The 24,366-nt window shown below is 36.0% G+C and overlaps 4 protein-coding genes and 1 non-coding gene across 8 annotated transcripts; 4 read left to right on the forward strand and 1 right to left on the reverse strand.

The window, feature by feature from the left end:
• Positions 1 to 1,155: 1,155 nt before the first annotated feature.
• Positions 1,156 to 1,226, forward strand: TRNAG-GCC. Its single transcript has one exon. It is a non-coding gene; the product is annotated as a tRNA-Gly (tRNA).
• A 2,546-nt stretch (positions 1,227 to 3,772) lies between these two features.
• LOC120254517 (protein IQ-DOMAIN 31-like) lies at positions 3,773 to 9,501 on the forward strand. Of its 2 annotated transcripts, none has more exons than XM_039262610.1 (7): positions 3,773 to 3,922; positions 4,636 to 4,774; positions 5,773 to 6,045; positions 6,447 to 6,650; positions 7,190 to 7,249; positions 7,456 to 8,470; positions 9,080 to 9,501. In XM_039262610.1, the coding sequence occupies exons 2-7, from the start codon at positions 4,685 to 4,687 to the stop codon at positions 9,109 to 9,111; spliced, it is 1,674 nt and encodes a 557-aa protein (XP_039118544.1). In that variant the 5' UTR covers positions 3,773 to 3,922; positions 4,636 to 4,684; the 3' UTR covers positions 9,112 to 9,501. The 2 variants fall into 2 exon arrangements, with proteins under 2 accessions (XP_039118544.1, XP_039118545.1); XM_039262611.1 differs by having other exon boundaries at positions 3,785 to 3,922; positions 4,605 to 4,774.
• A 717-nt stretch (positions 9,502 to 10,218) lies between these two features.
• Positions 10,219 to 12,422, forward strand: LOC120254498. Its single transcript, XM_039262586.1, has 2 exons — positions 10,219 to 10,604; positions 12,051 to 12,422. Exons 1-2 carry the CDS (start codon positions 10,260 to 10,262, stop codon positions 12,261 to 12,263), a joined length of 558 nt encoding a protein of 185 aa, XP_039118520.1. The 5' UTR covers positions 10,219 to 10,259; the 3' UTR covers positions 12,264 to 12,422.
• A 142-nt stretch (positions 12,423 to 12,564) lies between these two features.
• On the reverse strand, positions 12,565 to 16,436 carry LOC120254497 (protein arginine methyltransferase NDUFAF7, mitochondrial). Its single transcript, XM_039262585.1, has 10 exons — positions 16,165 to 16,436; positions 16,031 to 16,092; positions 15,588 to 15,731; positions 15,177 to 15,287; positions 14,820 to 15,024; positions 13,996 to 14,054; positions 13,810 to 13,862; positions 13,474 to 13,702; positions 13,063 to 13,171; positions 12,565 to 12,975 (listed from the first exon to the last, which is right to left on the reverse strand). The coding sequence occupies exons 1-10, from the start codon at positions 16,373 to 16,375 to the stop codon at positions 12,713 to 12,715; spliced, it is 1,446 nt and encodes a 481-aa protein (XP_039118519.1). The 5' UTR covers positions 16,376 to 16,436; the 3' UTR covers positions 12,565 to 12,712.
• A 322-nt stretch (positions 16,437 to 16,758) lies between these two features.
• Positions 16,759 to 22,241, forward strand: LOC120254516 (serine/threonine-protein kinase AFC3). Of its 3 annotated transcripts, XM_039262608.1 has the most exons (12): positions 16,759 to 16,936; positions 17,087 to 17,198; positions 17,788 to 17,814; positions 17,891 to 18,044; positions 18,139 to 18,187; positions 18,782 to 18,896; positions 19,041 to 19,132; positions 19,219 to 19,366; positions 20,042 to 20,106; positions 20,181 to 20,278; positions 20,505 to 20,610; positions 21,772 to 22,241. In XM_039262608.1, the coding sequence occupies exons 1-12, from the start codon at positions 16,871 to 16,873 to the stop codon at positions 21,907 to 21,909; spliced, it is 1,170 nt and encodes a 389-aa protein (XP_039118542.1). In that variant the 5' UTR covers positions 16,759 to 16,870; the 3' UTR covers positions 21,910 to 22,241. The 3 variants fall into 3 exon arrangements, with proteins under 3 accessions (XP_039118542.1, XP_039118541.1, XP_039118543.1); XM_039262607.1 differs by having other exon boundaries at positions 18,782 to 19,132; XM_039262609.1 differs by lacking the exons at positions 16,759 to 16,936; positions 17,087 to 17,198; positions 17,788 to 17,814; positions 18,782 to 18,896 and having other exon boundaries at positions 17,960 to 18,044.
• The last annotated feature ends 2,125 nt before the right edge of the window (positions 22,242 to 24,366 follow it).

Raw genomic sequence — 24,366 nt, forward strand, 5'->3', positions numbered from 1 at the left:
GAACAAATGACACTATGATAACATTATGACAAAAGCAATCTCACTACACATTTTGTTGTTTCCAGCTCTGAATCCTCCACATTTGTAGGAAACCAAAGGCTGATTTCAATTAATTTGTTTTGTCCTTTTCCAAAGCAACATCATTCCAAGAATCAATCCATCACTCCAAAACAAACAATGAACTGAGTTAAACCTCTACTACCTTCACCAAATCCTTGTGCCCAATTAGTGAAAGCAAGCCTTTGGTTTCTTTTTGATGTGGAGTTTAGAGCTGGAAAAGGTAAAATGTGTAGGCTAATTGTATTGAAGCATTTGCTTATGAGCAGATATTATTGCCTTTGCATCGCGTTTTGTTCTGTTATTTAAGTGGTGCTCGCTCTGTTGAGCGAGGAGAGAATAGTTGTTGAATAACTAATGCTTCTATCTTCGGCATGTGCAAGATTCGTTATCTTTTGTGAGATAAATAGAAGGCACGTTAACAATATAGAAGCTAGAAAATAGAATGTGATATGTCAGGTTCTAACTTGTAATGTTACAAAGTTACTGCATAACAAATAATTAGTGGCTTATTGGCTTCAAGTTAATCCAAGGTAAGTGATGCAAATGGTGATAGTATTCATTTGACTCACCTTTATAGTTTTCTAGTTGGGAACATTATTGGTGAGGATTGATAGTTTGTTGGTGAGGATAGGTAGGTTGTTAATACTAAATTGATGTATTATAAATTCAAATAAGCCTGCAGACTAGTCTTTCCTCACCACATGCATAATTATATTAGTTTCATTATTTTATGGTATTTGGTCAACGTGTTTCACGGAAGCTTTTGTGTTCTTGAAGAAACTACATTTTGCTGCTTTTGGCTTGTATGTTTGTTGCGAAAGGCTGACCTTTTGGTTGATAAGGTTTTCTCCTCTTTAACCAGTGATGGTAATTACCGCAATTTCTCCTGTTGAAATGAGGTAAAAGGATTATTATTTATTACAAAGGAAAAAAAAACTTTTAAATTGTCTCTTTGATGGACATAACTGTCCATAAGCCATTACTTGAAGTTCATTCATATCAGAACTAACTTTTTTCCTTGCGTGGGTTTGAGTGTGGTTCAGTTGTGTTGTTTTATTTTGATTTAAAAATATCTAGAGCTAGCGACTCAACAAAGCACCAGTGGTCTAGTGGTAGAATAGTACCCTGCCACGGTACAGACCCGGGTTCGATTCCCGGCTGGTGCACTCAAATTTTTTTTTTTAACCTTTCTAAACATTAATCTTTTAGTGTGGATGTTCTTGTTTCAGTTGTTAGAATTTAATTTTTATTTGGTATTATAATACCCAAATTGATCCCTCTATTTTTTACTCTCTTTCGTTTTGGTCTTTCTATACAGGTCTTTCTATACAAAAATGCGCTCCATTAATCTCTTTACTTTTTAAAATTGATCTGATTTAGTTCTTCTATTTTTAATTTTTTTTTATCGCCCCTCTAATTTTAAAAAAAACAACCAATAATTGATCTATTTTAGAATAAAAAAACTAAGTAGAATCATTTTTAAGAGTAGAGAGACTATTTTGGAGCATTTTTTAATAGACGAACCAAAAAAGAAGGAAAAAAAAAATAGAAGGACCAATTCATGTATTATATTTTTTTATTTTTATAATGATGAGAGGAGATAAATACAAATGTTTGGCAAAATTAAGGCAGGTATGCATGCATACAAATCAGGAATTGATGATTCATTTTTAGAGTTTTACATCCTATCCGCAAACATATTGATATGATTAATCATTTCATTTATTAAATTTTTATTTTTTTTTTAAAAAAGGAAGTAAAACATTATGGAGATTTGTCATTTGTTAGACAAGTTAGTTGGGTTAGGTGCAGCTAGTCCACAAGTTTTTAATTTTTTTTTTTTATGTAAAAAATTGTTGTGGCCTACTTGGTCCCACCTAACCAGCTAACATAAAAAGCTACAGTACGTGCACTATCCTCACACCCAACTACCTCTTGACTGTGTCATCAATATGAATCCTTAGGTCCCCACTTGCTCACCATGCACCTTTAATAACTTGTTTAATCCTAACCATTCATTTTAACACTAATAACTTGTTTAATCCTAACCATTCATTTTAACAATAATGAATATGTTCCTTATTGATAACAACATATTAATGAACTTATACACATTAAAAAAATATATTGTAATTTTTTTAGCTTTATTATCTTGTTACATACCATTTTGTTTAAACACAAACTGTGATTTGATTTATGTAATATAAAAATATATTTGAAAATCAGTTGGTAATCTAAACATATTACTGTATTGTAACTAGTATTGTTTATGGCAATTTTAAATTATAATAGTGAAATATTATAAAAAAATCACATCAATTTCTAAAAATTTGTTTGTTTTGGATAACTGGGTGAAGCTTAGCGTTGACTAAGTTTTTTGAATAATTTTGTTCTTATAATATACTAAATTTCAAATATAATTTAAAACCATAATTAATACAATAATAAAGCACACATTGTTTAGGTAAGATAGTACTGTTCTTTTTATTTGGTTGGTTTTTAATTGATTTTAGATATTTTCACTTGCTATGGACATAAATTGACATTGAAACCAATACATGTCTCTGTCTTATTTGTGACATCAATCATCTTTAATGTACTACACACTTTCATGGTTTTGGATTACATGTGGTGTTACAAAACACAAAAAAGAAGATTTTTTTTTTTAATTTTTTATTTTTCAATTTGTCAAAAAATTAAGTTCCAAATATAAATTATGGTAACATAGTTCTTAAAAATAAAAATTGTCATTAAAATATTTGTAACTTTGCCAGTAAATCCAAATTCTCCTGATTAAAAAATTAAATCAAGATTGTGAGGGTATTTTGGTAAATAACTATTAAAGGACAAGCAACCATCTATTGACCGACATTGGGTGATAAGATATGAACGGTCAGGATTGTTTTATCCTCTCGTTAGACAAATAGAGACATTGGAGATCATTAAATCGCAACCGTTGTTTTGTACTGTGGATCTTAACATGTGCCTCACGTGACATCCTGCAAAATCAGTTTGGCGCCTTTTTATCAGGTACTTCAAATATCGAACTTCAAAAAAAGACCCTTATTTAATAATAATAATAATAATAATAATAATTTAAACAATGAGATTTACATAAATATTAATTTTAAAATAAAAAATATTATTTTTAAATTAGAAGTTCATTTATCAATTAAAAAAGATGACGAAAATGACACATTATTCCATACCGACACTACCCTGATATATATATATATATATTATTAATTTTATTAAAAATAAATAAATATTTTAACTAATAAAAACAAATACTAAATAAAATTTCAACTTAATCATAGTGTAATAGTTGAAGGGTCACCAATCACCATCATTCCCTTCATATCTACGCACAATTGTTGAATGGTCGTGATCATCGACATGCCCCATGAGCAATTCTCAGCCGTTCGTTTGATGTTCTTAATTCCTAATAAAACCATGAAAAATAACAAAAATTGTTTTGTAAAAATATATATATATACAGATATTAAAGTGAGTCACAAAAGTGGGTCACAAATCTGGTCTCTGTAGCGGTTGCTATATTTAAACTCAAGGTTCGGTTGAGTGTTGGTGGGCCCCACGCACTGTCTCACACTCTCACTGGGCTTCTCCGCTTTTTAAGAGGCCTGTAATTTTTTGTTTTCATTTTTTATTTTTTTGCTTTCGTTTTCCGTTTTCTTTTTCCAGTTTTCATTTTCTATTTCTTGTTCTCTCTCTCTCTCTCTCTCTCTTTCTCTCTCTCTGGTGTTCTCTTTTCTTATTGCGTTTCGGTTGTTCTCGGGGCGGCGGTGAGGGGGGGAGTTGGGTTGGAGGAAGCGGTTGCTAGGGCATTGCTATCTTTCTTTTGGTAAGCTCTGGATCTAAGCGATTTCATGGTTGTTTGATGAGTATTTTTGGTTTTGTGTTGCTGCATTGGGTTGTAATGCTGTGTGAGGTTGAGCTGTGGATTTGTGTGTGTTTTTTTCTTTGTGATATTTTTTGAGGTGTTTTTTTTTTTGGGTTGTTTTGGCGTGGGAGTTTCTTTGTGACTGAGGATTTTTGTTTAATTTTTGAGTTTTTATTGATTGCGTTTGGTTTTGATGTTGTGGATGCGAGTGTTTTAGTATGTTTTTGAGCTGATTTTTTGAGGTTTTTTTGGTTGAATTATGCTGGATTTTGCTCGTATAAGGCTTGGATGAATCTTTGAAGTGTGGTTTCTGGTGTAGGGTCAGCGGTTCCGTGGAGCTTAGTGAGATCTAGGGTTCTGTACTTATTTTTGGCTTTCTCTTTGTTTGGTTGCTTGGTTTGGAGGCAAGTAGATGAACTGTGGAGTTATGTTAAGTCTTTTTCCCGGCTTTTTCTGATTATTTTGCACTTTTTCCTTTTTTTAATTTATAAATTGGTTAATCCAGGACCTGGTAGAATCTTGTTCTGTTACTTATGTTCTCCTCTAATTTGTGGGACAATATTTGTGCTTTAATTATATTGGTATGTTAAAATTAGTGGAAATGGTTTTTATTTTTGTTGAATCGCTTTGGATTTGGTTATAGTGATTAGATATATGGATTCACGGCGCTGCAGGTCCTGAGCTTGAATATTTGGAGGTTTTCAGAATCGGCTGAGCTTAGCCATGGGGAAATCTCCTGGAAAATGGATCAAAACACTGCTCTTTGGAAAGAAAACGGCCAGATCTCAGTCATCTAAAGGAAGAGATGTTTTGGTTTGTATTTTGGTTCTTTTCAGAAGTATCAAATCAGGCTTTGTTTATAATACCCTCTTGTAGTTGTCTTGGTGCCACAAGGATTTTGTAGTTTTCATGGATTGGTGTCTTACTATACTGCTTTTGCATGGCTTATTAGTGGTTTTATTGAGGTCTTGAAGTTGGGTTGTGGCCTGTTGATATCTGGTGTCCTCATTTGCATGTGCACATGTGTATCCTCGGGTCCAACCTGTCAGGCCGCATTCCCGCATTTTATTTATACTGATCACGGCATCTTAGCAACAATGCATTCAGGTCCCACACCAAATGGTCATCACCAGTTCTCAATTTTAGACCTTGATCATTGCACCTTGTGAATGATACATCTATGTCTATTGCATTGATTTCTAATTCTAAATAGTACCCCCTGTTTCTCTAGGAAGTGATGCTGTCAGCATATGCACAAAAGATATATTTATACAAAATTTAGGGCTTGGCTTTTCCTCTGCTGTCTCTCATGATTTTGTGTGCTTGTGAAGTTGAAGAAAAATTTATGCTTTAGTTGGTTTTTAAATTATAAACAAGAATAGTGATGTGATGGTTTCTATTATATTTTTTCCGACCTGCAATGTGACAGCTCTGTTGGTTTCTTTGGCGCAGTGTGCAACTGTTGCACGAATTCAGTTTTCTGGCTTGTTGCTGCATGTCTCTGTAATTGCACACTTTCACTACTTTACTTGACAAAGCTTGCATATTTGGGCATACTTTGATTTGCATAATATGTTGACTAGGCAACACAGAAGCAGTCACTTAAGATGCTGTTTGATATCTATCACCTTTGGTTGTGAAATTTTGATATATTAGTCTTGCTTGATGTAAACTTTCTTGAGGCTATTCTTGATTTTAGGTTATCTTGCAGTTCCTCTTTCATAACTGACTTAGTGAAGAATATAATATACCATTAACATGTTCCATACAACTTCGCAAGCTCTAACTATAAGTGCAATTCTTTCTTGAAGAAAGCTGGATCTGTAGCTAAAGAAGCGTCTCTAGCTCTGAATTCTCCTGTGATTTCTGAACCAGTGCTTATTAGCACTGATAGAAGAGGAATCACTGAAGAAATTGGCAAAGGCGTGCCTTCAAATGTAGCTAATGATGGGGTAGTTGTAACGGCGCCACATCAAGACACAGATATACCAGGAGTACTGGCACCATCTGCTGTAAATGATCCTGAAAGACTCAAGGAAGAGCAAGCTGCTATAAAGGCACAAGCAGCGTTTAGGGGATATCTGGTAATTTCTCATTGTTGTTATGTAGTATAAAGGAAATTTAATTTATATCAAAACCAACTCGACCACATCAAAATCTGTATTTTATATACAGCACATTGAACTTCTACTTTGTTGTTGAATTATTTTTATCATTGATTTGTGTTTCTAGATAATCTTCTTTTATATGCTTCATTGTCATTAATAATAAGATGATTACAATCTAACATGAGCTTATCTGTGGCCATGACACACTACTTGTCATGCACTATACTTATGTCTTGGAGAATTTGGAAAATGATCATCTCTGCCTGAGAATCTTAATTTTAGCATATTAATTGTTACCTGTCAACTGCCAACTGCCAACTGCCAACTTATGACAAAACAAAAGTAACTAGCTGATTTTGGCAAAATTTTATGCATAGGCACGCAGGGCATTTCGTGCACTGAAAGGCATTATAAGGCTGCAGGCTCTTGTTCGTGGGCATTTGGTGAGGAGACAGGCTATTGCCACCTTACGTGCTATCCAGGCTATTGTGAAGTTGCAAGCTCATGTTCGAGGCCGGAATGCCAGGCATGCTAATATTGGCTTTGAAGTCAATGCAAAATATTGTCAGGCAAAAGATGTGGTAAGCATCATGAACTTGGGGTGGGACCTAGAATTCATTTTGCCATACTATTCTTTTTGATATATTCACTTCAGAAAAATTGAAGTTATGCTTGTCATCTTGAATCATATTGTTACAAGAGAGTTGTATGCTTTTAAACATACTTTTTATCTGTAAAGTCATTGAATGAAGTGTGTTTGGAGCTAAATTTGGGAAATTGTTCAGCCTGTGGAAAGAAATTGAATGCTGCCCAAGGAGAAAGGGATTCATACTTGAATTATGTTTTCGATTTTTCGTTTTCCTAGCTGTTGCTCATGTGTTAAAATCAAACATGCTCTGCTTCTAGCTCTCTTTGTGTTTTTCTCCTCATTTAGGGAGAATTTTTTAGGGTTGTGCCAATTTTATTAACATTTTTATGCATAAAATCATATTTAGACCACTGTTGAAGTATGAAAATTCTTGTCTTGAATGTAAATGTTGAGTTTGTCATGCTGTAAATATGTATCACCTTCTACCGTGACTGAATTAGATTGGTAACATTTTACTTCATTGCTTACCAGGTCGCTAAGTCTGATGGTGCTTGGAAGGAAAAACTAATGACTAATGTGTTTGTTTGCAAGGTATGTCTTATTTGCTGCTAAAGATGGTCTCCATAAGGTTTTATACATAAGTTCTGAGGCTCATGCTTGACATAGCCTATGTTGTCAGAAGTTTCTTGGATGATAATTAATAAATGATCTCCTTTTTTTTTCAGCATTTCCTGTTTTTCTTAACATTCCTTTTCGCTAATCTACTTTTTCGCTAATCTACTTTTTCACTTTCTTAGCTTCTATCTCCAACATCTAGTGCGACGCCTCTGCAAATACAGTATAGTCAAGGAGAACCCAATTCAACCTTAATATGGCTGGAGAGATGGACATTATATGCTATCTGGAAACCAGTCTCCAGACCCAAAAAAACTCTTGATTCGAAACCTCAGGCAAAGAAGGGCAATTATGCAATGGAAACTGAATCAGGCAGACCTAAGCGTGTTTCACGGAAGAGTTCAAATGCTACTATTGAATCTGCGCCAGCCAGTGATCTGGAGAAACCCAAACGGAACCCAAGGAAGGTTTCTTCCTCTGCTGTTGATTCAGTGCAAGAGCATCCTCAGAGTGAGCTGGAAAAGGTGAAGCGTAACTTGAGGAAGGTATCTAATCTCGCAGCAGAGGCTTCTGATCGGCTAGACGAGACTGAGAAACCTGCTCGGAATGTGAGAAAAGCATCAACCACTCCTGAAATTCTAGAGCAAACAGTAGAGGAGTCTTCCCAGAAGCCGAAGAAAGATATTTCACCTGTTTCAGAGCCACAACCTGATATTGAAATCACACAGAAACATGTGACAGAAGAGGCACCAGTTGATGCGGCCACCGATAGCTCTCCAGCTGTTGAAGTAAATCAACATCATAGTGATGATAAAGATGTTGACTTTTCTGAAATGAACAATGATATAAGCGCTCAGGATGAGCAAACTTGTGGTGAGAACCACAAAGGCAGCAAACGAAGGGCCTCACTCTCAGCCAAGCTGGAGCATGCAGAGAATGGTTCACCCAATGCTCCCACATTGCCAAGCTATATGGCATCTACTGAATCTGCAAAAGCTAAATTACGGGGGCAGAGTTCACCCAGGTTTAGCTCTGAATCAGTTGAGAAAAATGGCTTCACTCGCCGTCATTCTCTTCCATCTTCAACCAATGGGAAGTTGAGCTCACACTCACCGCGCACACAAAGACTAGTTCAAGCTGGTGCAAAGGGCTGCATTAAAAACGACAAATCTCTATTGTCATCTAGGGATGCACACGGTATGAATCCCTAATATTCTTAAGCCATTTCAGTATGTTTCCTTCCTTATTAAAGGTTTTTGCTTCCTTTATTGGTTCCTGCTTGGCTTGAGAGATTGCCACCTTCTTTTCTTTGGCTATTACCCTTGGAAAACCTTAGCAGCTTATAGCAGTTGATTTCTATACAAAAAATGTTATTAGATCAATGCTACGAGTTCTATATTGGATCATGCTAGGTTTTAGGTGGATATATTAAAGGTTCAGTCTGACAATTTCAAATATAGGGCATGTCATTTAGCTTGTCAGATCAGATGCATGTGGATCCAAGCCTGTTGGAATTACTTTGGATTAATATTTATTTTTTTCATATAACCAAGTGGATCCAAGTCTGTTGTTTGAAATCTTATTACCTTGAAACTACTCCTTTGGCCATGAGTATTTTAGCAATGTGGTGATTTAAACTGAGATCTTGGACGTGCACTCAATGATCTTACTGGCCAACCAGGTCCTTTTTGTGCTCTCCCAAGAAAGCTGAAGTGAATGAGTTATCATCTCTAATATTATTGGCATTCAATTTCTACAGTAGAACCTTGTTAACATGCATTTTTCCATGAACCTTTCAATTTGCAGATCGACCCATACAAGTGGAATGGCGGCGGTGAGTTAGTGCAGATGAGAATTTCTTGTTGTTCCTCAAAGCAGAATGGCTGCAAATTACTCTCTGGGAAAAGATGAGAGATCGAGAAGCTTGCTTCGACGTCAGGTTCAGATTTGTGGTTTGCTTGCATCATAGAATCTGTTGTTTATTTGTGTTGTAAAGTTCCTGTGTGATTCCGGTGTGTGGTGTGCTTGATTCCTTTGTTTATCTTAACATTACTTTCATGCTGTGCGTGTATAGATGCCAGCACTTTGTATTTGGTCAGGTTTCCATTCAAACCAGTTGTTTTGCTCTTGAATGTTCTCTGTTTTCTTTAGAAATTGTGTTGATCGATGAAACAAACCTGCTATTTATTATGATTGTGATGCTAATATAATGCTTTAAGATTTGTTTTTTTTACATCTTGCAAAGTAGGCACAGAGGCTCAACCATGAACACTGAAATGGATCAGATGTATTACTGATGTTTTTTGGTGGTTGTTTAACTAATGCTATATTTGTACTGAATAATTTATCAAGTTACCTGATTGAGTGCTCATCTTACAAATTTTTAACTTCTTCTTTATTTAAATTTACTTTTGGCCAACAACACAATAATTCAAGAAAAAAAAAGAAGAACTTGATGTACTTGCAGCTGAAAACAAAAACTTAGGCTCGAATGAACAAAAGAAAAAAAAAAAAAACCCTCATAAAAATACTATTTGTTTCACATTATTGTTTGCTTGCATACCTCTTCTCTTCAGAGATACTCCCAACTTTAAATAACTTTCAAAATAACATTTTCACCTAATTTTTTTCCCGCTGTAAACAAACAAAACTCTGTTTTTATCATGAGAAATGTAGATGATGAAAACAAGTGCGCATATGGACCTATGGTGGCTTTACAGGAGTACACATAAGCAAATGTAATTTTGTATTTTGTGGCCATTATATAAATAATTACTCACAAATATGCTAAATTATATTCTTAATCAGTTAATCAGAGTACACAATATACTTTTTCCAACAAATTAGTACGCTTATCGGATCCGGATCTTACCTCTAACAGGTGGAAACCCGATACCCGATAACCTTCTCGGATTGAAGGCAAGGTCCAAGCCCTCAACCCAAAAGCGGGCTTTCATTCTTTCTTCGTGGCGGGAAGGGAAACGAGATGGGAAACGAGGTCGAGGAGGGAGAGTCGTTGATCTCCGAGGTCGCCGAGAAGCCGGCCGAAAACCCTAACCCTAGATCGGTGAAGACAAAAGTCCCGGAGGTGGAGGTCCACTTGTTCAGGAGCGGCAAAGGCCCTATCGATGTCTTCCGATCGGGTCTCAGCGGCTGGGAACAGAACCAGCTCGAGGTCCAGGACATCCTTGACAAGTATGGATTCAAATCGTTGTACGCCTTCAATACTTCGTCCGGCCGTGGCGTCCCGATCCGGTTCAACGCTAGGAACGGCCGCTCGATCCTCACTTACACTGATGGATCGGTGATCTACGTTGATGGTGAACCAAAGGTGATTCCTTTTCGTTTTTAGGGGGTTTTTGCTTCGATTAATGCGTTCGATGGGTTGCTGAAATTTAGTGCCTTTGCGTTGATTTTGAACATTTGACGGCCTCTTTGATTCGGCAATGTTTATACTGAAAAATTGTTCGTGGTTATTATTATTGTCACCATCTTAATTTAAAATTTAAGGGCCTTGAATTGTTTGAGGTTTTGGGAGCAATTAAATTAGTTGACTATTTCTGTGATTTAGCATTGATTATACTAGAAATGTATGTGATTATTGTTTCGTCTTCATGGAATTTGATTTTACATATTTGACTCATTGGATGAACTATGTGATATTGTGCCTTTGAATTGTTTGGTTTATCACTCAAGGGAGTTAATTCTATATAAATTTTGATTACTTTGAAGCTCTCTGGTTCATTTTTGCATATACTGAAACATGTAAATTGTTGCCCTAATGACACCATTGTTATGCATAAACTGATTGTCTTTATTATTTGTTGTTGTTCAAGTAAAAGTTTTTGCTTTCTTGGATGCATTAGGCAATGGAACACCTTATGAAAAATTAAGATTTAATTTGAAAGCTAACTTGAAGTATATTGCTTTTTACTTTATTTTGTTTCCATTCCTATATTTGATGTATAGAATCCATGAAATGGAATGACAGAGTTTATTCTACCCAAAGATTGGAATAACTATCTGAATCGTAAGAATTATCCTTGTGATAATTTGGCTTGCAAAATTTGTTTTTTAGAATAAATATGCTGCATTGTGGATTCATCCTAGTATAAAATAGCATCAGGATTAGTCTCACAAGCACTAGAGTTTCAATAAAGGTGACCATGGCAATGTTTATTAGGTGGATCAAAGGGTAGATATCAGAAATAACTGGCACATTAAAAATGTGAACACTGTTTTTGGACTTGAGTGACAGCTATCAGAGATGCCAACCATAATTTCTTTCCATCACTTGTGTAACTATGTGCATTTTCTTTTACCAAGCATCTCTTCTGGCATTGCCAATATGTATTATTTCCTTCAATGAATCCTGTTACTGTTACCATGCTTGCTATTGGATTTTAAATCATAAGTTTATTTTTTTGGAGATAAAAAAGAAGTACAAACTAGATCTTGCATTGATTGAATATGAAACAAGAGTTCTTGGATTCTGCACTCTGGTCTCTCTTCACTGTCTACAGCTGTACACCTTGTTTTCTTGATGGAAGTTGATTGTTAGGAGGTAGCCAGGTGGGATTATTTGTCATTCTCTGAGATCTCCACCTAATATTAGCAATTTAGTGTGCATGAGATCAAGGATCAAATACTGTCCTAAAGGTGCTCATTCAGTTTTATGCCATTTTTTGTTTCCTTGCTTGCACAAGTCTTGGCGTGATAGAGACTGTTTTCATGGAAAGTGCAAAGAGATGAATTTATGCTTTGAAAACAATTGCAGGATTCTATGGTGAAACCTGTCACGAAGATTTTCATTGGTGTGGCTGTGCTAACTCTTCTGATAGCTGTGCTTGTGAAGGAAACTCCACAGTGGTTCAAGAATTCATGGTTTAAAAATGCAAAGTTCCCTCCCTGGGTTCTTGCTTGTGCTGTCATAGTTTTCACTCGAATGAGGAAGAGAACCAAAGATATGTTGAAGAAATTCGGTTGGTGATTGATCTTGTTGAGCCGTTTCTGTCTTGCAATTTTATTAAAAGCTTATATGCAAACTTACTCACATATTCACTGTGTGTGGAGCCAGACCCTGTTTTTTATGTACAAGAGTGTTCTCTGAAATAAACAATTGCAAGAGATTCATTTTGTGCATTCTGAATGTTATTGCTGTGTTTTATTTGCCTTAAGGTTCTTGCTTTTAACTTCATAGGCATCTTGCGTATATCCCCAAAAAAATAATAATAATAATAATAATAATAATAATAATAATAATAAAATCAGATGGATAAATTATTGAAAGATGCAGAAATAGAATTTTCTTTTATATTTCTTTGATAAAATCAAGAAAATAAAAACAAAAACCAATAATTAATCTTCTTGTTTAAAGTACAACATCTTGAAATGCAGACAAAGTGGCTGAGCGATCCAAAATTGTCAGTTTGTTTACTTCTATTGAAATGGAATTGGAGCTCCTTGCTTCTTGTTTACAATAGCCATTGCTAAATACCGCGATCCCATCCCGATCGGTGTTTGTTCATCAGGCCCCTCCCAAAATGGTGCTTCGCCGTCGCCAACCAACCGCCAATAGCCTGTCCTTAAAGACTCGGCTTGTTCTTCAGTGCAATTTTGCAGTAGGGCTTCTACACGGAAATTTATACCGAGCGAACCCAAGAACTGTGATTGAGTCATTGGACCATACACGGATATATCTTCTGAAAAACATTACAAAAATAAAACCGATACTGTATTAGATTCGACTTAGTTTCAGTTATTGTTTACCAATACTAAAAAATGATCACCTGATGCCTCTTCTGCAGAATGCCTTACGGAAGCAAAATCAACATATGCACTCAGATCAGCTGTTCCTGGATCATCCAGTATGTGCACAAACTTGTGCTTCCGAATTGCCTGCAAGTCAAAGATTTATTAAGTCACAAGACCTGTGAAAAAATTACAATTCACTATAGTGAAGATCTCTGTGAAAAGTCACAACTTGCTTTAGATCTGTTATCTCCAGCAATCTTATGGTAATGCATGGATATTATCAAGAAATGAAGAGTTCACACTAACATTTTTCTTCCAAGACAGAAGAATGTCAACAGAAAGAAATTGGCCATGCAACAGGACCACAACATCACAAGAAGTTGGGTGGAATTGTTTAAACAATTCATCATTGTTTTATCTAAGTTAAAGAGAAATAGTCATTTTACCTGGAGACTGTCTGAAATGATCTTGTTCTCACCGTAGTCAATTATAAGAGCACCACCACCATCTGAACTTACCCTCTTTGCAATTTGATGAGTTAGGTCCATTGCTTTGGGGCATATTTCTATATGTTCCAATTTTGCTATTTCTTGGGCACCGGCCCATTTACAACGTTTCATCAGATATAGCAGTGTTGCTGAAGTAGGTTGTGGAGATAAAACAAAGCGAAACCTTCTGAGAAAGAGAGAATTTTCAAAATATGTTACAGCCGGACTTGAGAACTTCAATGAGTAATAATAACAGAATATTAATCTTGCCAGGAAGCTATGGTCAGAACTCACGATGAATTCTCTTCCACATCTACCATTTTTTCACACCATCCACGTGGAGCTTTCTGCAAGAGGAGTAATAAGCAGGCGCTTGTTTGTCAATCTCAAAATGAAGAGGCCTGTCTGAGATTATCTCAAGACTAAGCTCATATAATGATGCCCAACAACAACAAAACTAACCACTAAAGACTAGCAAACCTGAAATTGATGGACTGGCAAAGCATCATAGAATTCATGTGCAATGATTATAGTAGGAGCTGCAAGAACACAAAAGAAAGCAATAAGAAAACTTCCAGTTAGAAGGCACACTGAATGATGCCAAGCTATCTTAGTTTGAGCAAACTAGTTAGGGTATAACGTGCAAATTCTTCTTTTCCACTCATCGCCATTCAATATCACCTTTTTTACATTCTTCCTTCTCATATTGTTTTCTATCAATGCCACATTGCATATATAGTTCTAATCTCCTGTTCACCTTTTGGCTCACCCACTTGAACCACATCACCTCTCCATATGAGTCCAACAGAAGGAACTTTTAAATTTGATAATGCAAGAAACAGGAAATAAGACCGTGGAACTAAGCCACTGTCCAACACATATGGGCTAGACTATAAGGATTATTTAGAGAAAACTATCTAAGGTTGATCACAAGAATTCTTTTTTCCAACTCTTTTTCATTCAGCAACATCTCTTTTCTATTTTTCACACTAACATGTCATCACTTCCATTTATGTATTCTTTAGTTTTATATCTACAAGTTTGGCCTAGTGACTTGAGTACCGTCACCTTTTTATATCAGTGCTTCAGGAGGATTTTTTTAATTTAACAATCCAAAGTTATTTGGGAGATTAATCCAAGTAATCATCACATCATATATCTCCTATCCAAAAGTTATCATTCCTCTTTTGGGTTGTGTATTAGTAAAAACAAAACAAAAATAAGAGTCAGCTGGATCTTTACAAACAAGAATATGTGAGTAGATAATAGCATAAATAGAAAAGGATGGATTAAAAAAACCATACATCCAGATGGAACTTCCTCCAATGTGGAATGCCAAGAAATAGGGGCCCCTGACAACATACTAATAGTACTTTTAGTATGGTCTTCTTCGTTTACGGCTTCATCTGTGCATTTCAAATTATCATATTGAACCTTGCGCAAGGTGGGGCTGCATTCTACCATGTGAATGTGGAGAGATTTAGTAAAGTCTACAAACTTAGATGCGCCCTACAAGAAAGTTTCATGTCATTTAGCAACTTTTAGCAATCAAGAACCGCCATAAATCAAGATCACAAAAACCTCCAATTCTGAAGTAAAATTTCTCAATCCCAAAAGAAAGAGAATGCTGAATATGAAATGGTATTGTGCATTGATCTTACACGGAGAAGATCAACCATAAGGGTGCCACGTCCTGGACCAAATTCAATGAGATTCACCCTGTCTGGTTGACCCATCTGCTCCCAGAGGCACATTGCCCAAACACCAATCATCTGGAATCATAGAAAATAGATTAAATCCAACTTAACCCTCGAAGCCACAGACAATTGTTATTACCTTAGGCAATCAAAGAAAATAATACAAATAAAAATCACGTTAAATAAAGTCTACGAGCAAATGATATCACACAAGCATTAATCTCATTAACTTCAAGCTAACATGTTACCAAGTTTGAAGAAAAAAAAAAACATGAGACAGAAATCTACCATGATCGAAGCCTTTACTAAATTCATAGCCAATCAGTTTGATGATAAAGGGGAAAATAAGAGCCAATATAACCAATTGAAGGTTACCTCTCCAAACATCTGGCTCACTTCAGGAGAAGTAATAAAATCACCTCCAGCCCCGAACACATCCCGATTCATGTAAAACCCCGAAGTAGGATTAGTCAGAACCTCCTCCATATACTCCGCTACCGTAATGGGACCTCCACGGAACTACTTAGCAACACCAAGCACTCAAAATTGACTTTCAAGTAAGCAAAACATACAGATGCAATAGAATAAATTAAAACTTCTAAACATAGAATCCATATAGAAGATGAATTGATCCTCAAAAAAAATAAAAATTCAAGCTTGCTTTGAAGGAGATATGTCAAACAAAACAGAAAAGCACTGACCTCATACAATGGCAACAAAGAAACACTGTAAGCTTACAATGATACCACAGTCAAAGATGCAACTTTAATCTTTCAATAAAGGTGTAATATGTGAAAAAATAACAGAAAAGCACTAACCTTGATGATACTCTTGAGATGCTTGACGAGCTCGGAATCCGAAGAAGGCTCATGCGAATGCTCTACAAAGTGAGAGATTTCCGCAATTAGCATTAATAAAGTTAAGAGAATGGGAATTGAGCAGAAGACGATACCTGGAGGATTATACAACCCAGAGCGATCGATGGAGATGGAGGCCGTCGGCCGGGAATCATAGTGATTCTCTTCGGCTCCTTCTCGAGGAAGAGGAGGAGGGATTCGGGTTTGAGAGGAAGATGAACAAAATCTCTGAGATCGAACAGAGGTGGCAAAGAGAATGGGAACAACGCTGCGGCGAAGGCAGCTCGAGAGCGAGCTTCGAAGCATGGCAATGGCCGCTCTTGGAACTGAGAACCAGCGAAGAGAAGAAGCTCTTCCTGGAGCTATGCGCTCTTTCGGGTTTCGGATCCTTCTCCCCTGGACCCGTTAACCCATTTTAAGAGGCTATTCGTGTAAATTGCTCCAAACTTCATGTTATTTTTGTAAATAAAATGTTTCTGAGGGTGTTTTAACAATTTACCCCGTCTTCTATGCAAAAAAAAAACACGCTATATATTTGAAAAATAATATTACATCTTTCCAATGGTGTTTTCACAAATTAACCAAAACTTATGTTACCTTTGCAGAACACCCCTCAGATCTATAAAAAATAATATTAAGTTTTTCGAGGGTGTTTTAGTCTATATATACACCCCCGCCCCAATTCTTAACTGCCATCTTGTTTCTCCACTTCACCGCTTACTTGAATTTCTAGGGTTTCGGAGGCGAGTCTCGTTGGAGATCAAGGTTGAAGCAAATCTTCTGAAAGTTTGTCCGCATCGAATGGAGTATCCACGGACGAGGAAGCGAGCACGGCTAGCGTGGGACGTTGCTCCTGAAGAACGAGAGGTCATCTCTTGCTTCGCGATAGCTTGTGGAGTTTAGGCGATGGTTTTGTTGGAGATGAGCGGGGAGTGGGGAGGGGTTGCTAGGGTTTAGGTTTTGATTGTGGTGGATGCTGAAACGTCTGCAACTTGGCTGTCGCTTTGGTGTTTGTAGGCTTTCCGGGATGATGCGGCTACTACCGGTCGTGGTGCGTCGCCGCCGTTGAGGGATGATGATCGTGATGGCCATTATGTGTTCGATCTTGGAGAGAATCTCACGCCACGATGTAAGATCCCTTCTTTTATACACTTTGATATTTTTGAATTGAATGAAAATGAGAATTTTTTTGTTTCCATGTTTTGCTCGCCTTGGATGCTATCAATAAGCTAGACTTGGGAAATCTCATTCACATGAGTTTCATGACTAACAATTTTACAACATCCATAGTAATGTAGGGTTTATGGAGCAATGTGGCGTTTCTTAAGTTCCAGAGAAATAAAAATATTTCTATTCGTTCTTTTATATTAGATCCATGTTGCGAAATAGTCTGTGTTGAAGAGTAATGCTCCTTATACCAGCTAGGTTTACTAAATTGGCTTCCCAAATAAATGTTGTGATTTAAATCACCCTACGATGTACGTTGTGCATCCTGAGCAAAAAGTATTGGTTATTATTCATTTGGGAAGTTAATTTGATAAATGTATTTGACACGAATAACATTGCTATTTATGTAGAATCCTTTGTTATGTCCATTTTCGACATTGATTTTGCTTATTTTCTGCCGTTTAAAAACTCAATCCTTTTGAGATGTTGTGCTCAATTTCATTGGGTAGGCTTGTCGGTTTTTAATTGTGTTTCATTCTTCAATCATGCAGATAAAATACTTAGCAAGATTGGTGAAGGTGTGTTCTCAGCTGGTATTGGAAAGTATTTTCTAGTTTGTTGTTTCCATTTGTTGGCAATTGCTTAGTATTGTAGGCACTTTTGGTCGTGTTTTGGAATGCTGGGATCGTGAAGCTCGTGAGTATGTGGCTATCAAGGTCGTGAGGAGCATACGCAAATATCGAGCGGCGGCAATGATTGAAATTGATGTCCTTGAATATCTTGCTAAAAATGATGCAAATGGATCACGGTCTGTATATGTTATACAATATTACTTGTCATAATGATAATATCACACTGATGCCGTCATCATGGTACACTCTTCTGTTTGTCTACTTATGCAGATGTGTCCAAATCCGGAGGTGGTTTGACTACCGGAATCACATTTGCATTGTAAGTACATAATAGATGGCTTTTTTCCTTCTCATGTTTAAATGTGTGTTGCATTGTGTAGAGTATGCAGCCTACTTTAATTAAGAAGGTTTTAAGAGTGTTGTTTCCTTTACATGCTTGACTTTCTTGGATCAAGTTGTTGCTATCAGGTTGCTTGTCTGTGTTCTTTCCTCGTTTTGATAACATCAACGTTAACCGTTGCTTTTGATGAAAGGAAAATATGTTGGTTTTGTGCATTTTATTTGTATTTGGAAATTCCATTTACTTTCCATAAAATTTGTGCTTTGTTTCTTAGGCTTGGTTGATCATTGTGTTTTGGTGAGCATTACCTATACCCATTTTATTTGACACAAAGCCAGAGTCTATGATTCCATTGACAAAGTGCATCATTCTCTTGCTGATATTATATTGTGTGATCTGTATTTTTCCCATGTTTATCAGCTGGAGCTATGTAGAGCTAGATGAGTCAATTAAAATGTAGGTGTGCAGGGTTTCAGGGATTGGATTTCCCCAGATCTGTTAATGATCTCCAGAAGGGTTTGTTTATGATGATCTAAAACATTTTTTTGGATGAACTTTTAATGGTGTTATCAGGTTTGTGAGAAGCTTGGACCAAGTTTGTATGATTTTCTAAAGAGAAATAAATACTGCCCTTTTCCTGTGGAACTTGTCCGGGAGTTTGGACGTCAGCTATTGGAATCTGTAGCATGTGTGTCAATCATTCTCAGTTTCTGTTGGCCTTCTCTATTTTGTCTTTTCCTAACCAATCTTGCAGATTTTCTTTTCTGGTTATCATGTGAAGGGGCCAATTTTACCGGTTTTTTTAATATCTGTTTGTTGTATTTTAACGTAGATATGCATGATTTACGCCTTATTCACACTGACCTGAAGCCAGAGAACATACTCCTTGTGTCCTCTGAGTATGTTAAGGTTCCAAATAATAAGGTATTTGTCTCCTGCATTTTTGTTGAAATCATGCAATTTTTCACACTACGCAGACTTAGCAGTTTGAAATGCTTGGGATGGTACAGAAAAACATACTGGATGAGATGCACTTCAGGTGCTTGCCAAAGTCAAGTGCCATAAAGCTGATTGATTTTGGTAGTACTGTCTTTGATAATCAAGAACATAGCTCAATTGTTTCAACAAGGCATTACAGGGCACCTGAGATTATTTTAGGTAAATTAGTTTTTTAGAAAAGAAAGAATGTTCATTTCTCACTCTCTTGTCTGAGATGCAGGGTCATGGGTAAGTTTAATCCGCTGTGAGCTGGGTTCATAAGGAGTACCCTCTGTCTTGAGATCTATGCTATATGATAGCTGAACTTTAATATTCAAGACATTAGGGTTATAGACTAGACCAAGTTGGACTATTTCAAACTTTTCTAACAATGACACTTAGTGCTTTGTGTTATTGATTTTCGTCTTGTTTGATCATGTTATGACTTTAGCATCTTGTCATAGTATTGATTATATTAGGTGCTATAAACTGATTAAGACTATTTAGTGATGCATATGTTATCATTCACTGAAGCTGTGAAGCTTTTGTTTGATTTGTATGATGTCATTAGTCTAAAAAGCTCGTGTTCTCTCTACTCTTGCCTTTTTGATGTTTTTGTTTTCTTTTCATTCAGGCACTCTTCTTTGTTAGTAGTTTTTTCTTTTTCTTTTTTCTTTTTTTTTTTTTGTAAAATAGGTGTTATTGTGTTAGTTTTACTCCAGGCGTATGTTGGCTTGAATTAGATATTTAGCTTTTGACATCAAGGCATGTGTAGTATATGTATTCTAGTCATGAATACTGCTATCTGCATGTGTGGTGTATTGTGTCATCAATATCTGAATTTGCTAATTTCAGGCTTAGGATGGAGTTATCCTTGTGATCTCTGGAGCACTGGCTGCATAATTGTTGAGCTCTGTTCAGTGAGTTTGAATTGTAAATGTAAGCTGGGTAAATTAGAGAACTCAATTGTTTATTAAACCCAAATTTGTTACAGGGGGAAGCACTGTTCCAGACACATGAAAATCTGGAGCATTTGGCGATGATGGAGAGGGTTCTGGGGCCAATACCTGAGCATATGATTCGTAAAGCCAAGTAATATTTCCTTGTTGTAGGCTTAAAAATCTAGCTTTATATCTGTAGTAGTTTTACTGGTCTTCTTAGGAGTGAGTAGACTTTGTTCTGCAATATCACATCTGGTCATTGATTCCTTAATCTTAATGTTTCTCCATAAGAAATGCTCAATTCTTTTATTTATCTTGGTATATGACATACCTGGCTTTAATGCTTCTGTCTGCATATTGATTTTTTGTGTTTGTAGTTCCTCAGCATCAAAGTACTTTAGAAGAGGTGCAAGGTTGAATTGGCCAGAAGGTGCAGTTTCAAGAGAAAGTATCAGGGCTGTAAGAAAGCTAGACCGTCTCAAGGCATGCCCAATGTCTTCAATTTAAACATACGAGTTACATTTTAGCTTAATATTTACATTCATTTTGGTTGCGCTATGATCATATTTGACTTCATGTATGCATTTGCGAATTCAAAATCAATTCTTTTAGTTGGATTGTCCATAGCGAGTCTCTTGAAATAGGATCACATGATTTAGTGCTAGAATTACAGTATCTTGCACCAATCACTGCCATAGTTAATAGATGACTGATAACGATATGAAATTCACTTAGGTAGTGTTTGTTTAAAGGGATTTGGAGTTACATGTAACTCCAAATCCCTTGTCTTTTTAAAATCCGGTGTTTGTTTTGATGTATTTCATTTTTCATGTGGTTTTGAAATCCCATCATTGAGGGATTTTGGTTTACGGTCAAAATGACCGTAAAACCAAATCCCGGGAGTTCAAAACCAGTATATATGCATATGTATATATATATATATATACATATACAGAAATCTATATGTATATATATACACATATACATATACACATACATATGCATATATATACACATACACATACACATATACATATACACATACACATATATACACATATACGTATATGTACACATATACATATACATACATACATATACATACATACATAAATCTATACATATACACATACACATATACATATATACACATATATGTATGCACATACATATACATACATATATTTATATATACATACATGTATGTATATACATTCCCTAGATATACCTATATATAGTATGTTTACATATATAAATACACATATATATGTATATATATAAATATATATATATATATGCATATACGCAGACATATCCATACACTTATACACATGTTTTCCAATTCCAGATTTATAAATCATTCCAAACAAACATAAAATCTTATAATACAGTAATTCCAGTTACATCCAACCAAACACAAGATTTGACTGCACTGTATTTTGAAAGCCAAGTATTTCCAGTTACATTGTAACTAGAAATCCACTGCATTTAGAATTACATCCAACCAAACGCTACCTTAGTTTCTCACACTGAGTTAGATAACACCTTGGCTTATTCAATTCTTTGAGATGGTTATGTATGCCTGTGTAACCTCACACTATCTTGGTGACGTCTGATTTGGTCAATTCACATTTTCCATTGCAGGATTTAGTTTACCGGCACGCGGATCATTCAAGGGCTTCATTAGCTGATCTACTATCCGGGCTTCTGAAATATGAACCATCAGAACGACTGACGGCCCGTGATGCCCTCAACCACCCATTCTTTAGAAATCCAACCTGAGTACCTTACCAAAGGCGGTGACATTGTAACAAGAGCAGCAACCCCACCCTGTGAAGGGTGTTGATGATGATGAGCGAAAGGGGTGAAATCAAGATAACTTATGGAGACCCCTTGCGCTCTTAGAGGAAGGCATACCAGTGCACCGAATTTCTTTACTCCAATGCCACGCGGTAGTATGTGAGTTTGGCCAAAGTTCTTACTGTTTTAGTAGCGTTGTAGAGCAGCAAGGCAAGTACTCTTCTGTAAATAACATTTGAACTGCTGTTTTTTATGCATGCTCAGGCAGTCATGATGGAGTTACAGAGAGTTACTGAATTTTTTCCCCTGCGTCATCCAGTTACTGTTATGGTCGTGTGGTTTTTGAAAGGAGCATGACCAAATTTTAATTTGATTAATTCTTTAGTTGCATGTGCTACTAACCAAACCAGAACCAAATGCTCAACCAAAACTCTATATTTAAATGTGTGTTCGGTTGTGGTTTAACTTATGCTATCTAATTATTATATTAAATAATTAATATTATTAATTTAAAAAAACACTTTTTTTCTCTCAAGTCTGATTTTCGAACATATGTATGGAAAAGACGTGAAGACAGTGGGTGACCAAAAGAGTGAGCGAAAGCAAAAGAAAGAGTGAGTGGAGGTGTTCATTTCGGCGGTAGTAGAGTTTGAATTAAACTCATTTTTAGTATTTTATAGTGGGAGAAGTAAACCAATCTATAAAATCTCACTTCTTTTCACTTCTAAAGTCTTTTTTGAATTTATATAAAATTTCGATTAACATTTAAATTCTCCGGTTCTATTCACTTCCTGACAAATGAAAACAATAACTACTGGAAGTGATATCACTTTCCTCAACTACAAGAAAGCGGCACTTCTCCCATTTTTCCACTACCGCCCAGTACCTCTGAAATAATTCCTGATGTGGCGTTTATTATGGGGAAAATGAAGTAAAGCGGGGGAAATGTTACTCCGTTAAAGTGGAAAAAAATGATATCACTGATGTTTATTTGTAAGAAAGTGAAAATGAAACTAAAAAGTTCGACTATTGGGTTAATTTTTATGAGTACATAAATAGAATTGGAAAATAAGAGAAAGTATAGGGGAGTTGGTTTTTATAGAATGAGTTACTTTCCTCCACTTCAATTTGAAGTAAAAGAAGTTATATTTCTCCCACATAACATTAGAAGTAGGGAAACTCAAATCATTTCACTTATTAAGAGTATTCATTTCAAGGGAAATGATCTGAAGTGGGGAAGCGAGGGAAGTGTCACTTCTCTAAAATGGGAAGAAGTGATATCACTTTCAGTATTTATAGTGTTCATTTGTCAGAAAGTGAGAATAGAACTGAAGGATTTAGGTATTGGGTAAATGACTTTGGAAGTGAAACGAAATGAGTTTTTATAAATTAGCTTACTTCCCTCCACTTCTAGAAAAAAAATAAAAAAAATACTATAATGGATTTAATTCAAAATCCACTTCGATCTAAAATGAGAAAAGTATCACTTCTGGCACTTTAGCAAAAAATTAAGTGGGGAAAATCAGACCACTTTCCTTCCCTAAATGTCCCGTTCCTAAACGAAATAGTGTATAAACGTGGCCACTTTATATATATTAATATATATATATATATATATATATATATATATATATATATATATATAATTAAGTGGAAATTGCCAAAAAAACCCTCTAAGTTTGTAAAATTGTCAAAAACACCCCGTTAGTTTTGCAATCCCTAAAAACCCCCTCCTTTTAAACTCTATGTTTTTCAAACCCCCAAAGCCTGTAACGGATGTGAACGGAGTGAGTTTCAAATTTTATGGACGAAAATGCCCTTGCATGGGGAGTCGCGTGGGTCAGCACCATCTCGGCGGTTTGAGAGGAAGTGGGGTGGATTTTGCAGAGGTAACCCCAAGAGGCAATTTATTGAGCCGCTTTACTTGCTTTTTCTCAACTCGCGTCTTCGACTTTTCCATTTCGAGTTGTCTCCGAAGTTGTCTCTACTGCTGAGCCTCAGTAATCTGAGCTTTTTCCCTTTCCACTCGAGTATCTCGAAGGAGAAGTCCCCCATGAACTAGTTGGCATTTCATCGATTTGCAATCTAAGGTATCGAGTATGGTTTTATGTTAACTGCCTGCTACAAAAGAAAGATTTTTTTCGGTTTTTGTTTTGTGCTCCTGCTTTTTGTTGGAAGATATCGAAGTCTGCAGGGGATTTCTACTGGGGTTTTTGTTAGTCCATGAGGGAGATTTCTCGGTGGGGTTTTGTTTTGTTTTGCATTTTTCAGTATGTATACACTATCGAAATAGTTTTTTTCGATTGTTATGATTTGTGTAATATTTATAATGTACATTTCCCTTTCGTTTGATATGGTTGCGCTTTTACAAACGAGGTTGACTTTTTAAGAAATGAGATGTTACAGCTTAAAATTTGTTGTCTCTGCTTTAAGTATTCT

The sequence above is a fragment of the Dioscorea cayenensis genome, unplaced genomic scaffold, assembly GCF_009730915.1.
Source record: "Dioscorea cayenensis subsp. rotundata cultivar TDr96_F1 unplaced genomic scaffold, TDr96_F1_v2_PseudoChromosome.rev07_lg8_w22 25.fasta BLBR01000479.1, whole genome shotgun sequence".
NCBI classification, from domain to species: Eukaryota; Viridiplantae; Streptophyta; class Magnoliopsida; order Dioscoreales; family Dioscoreaceae; genus Dioscorea; species Dioscorea cayenensis.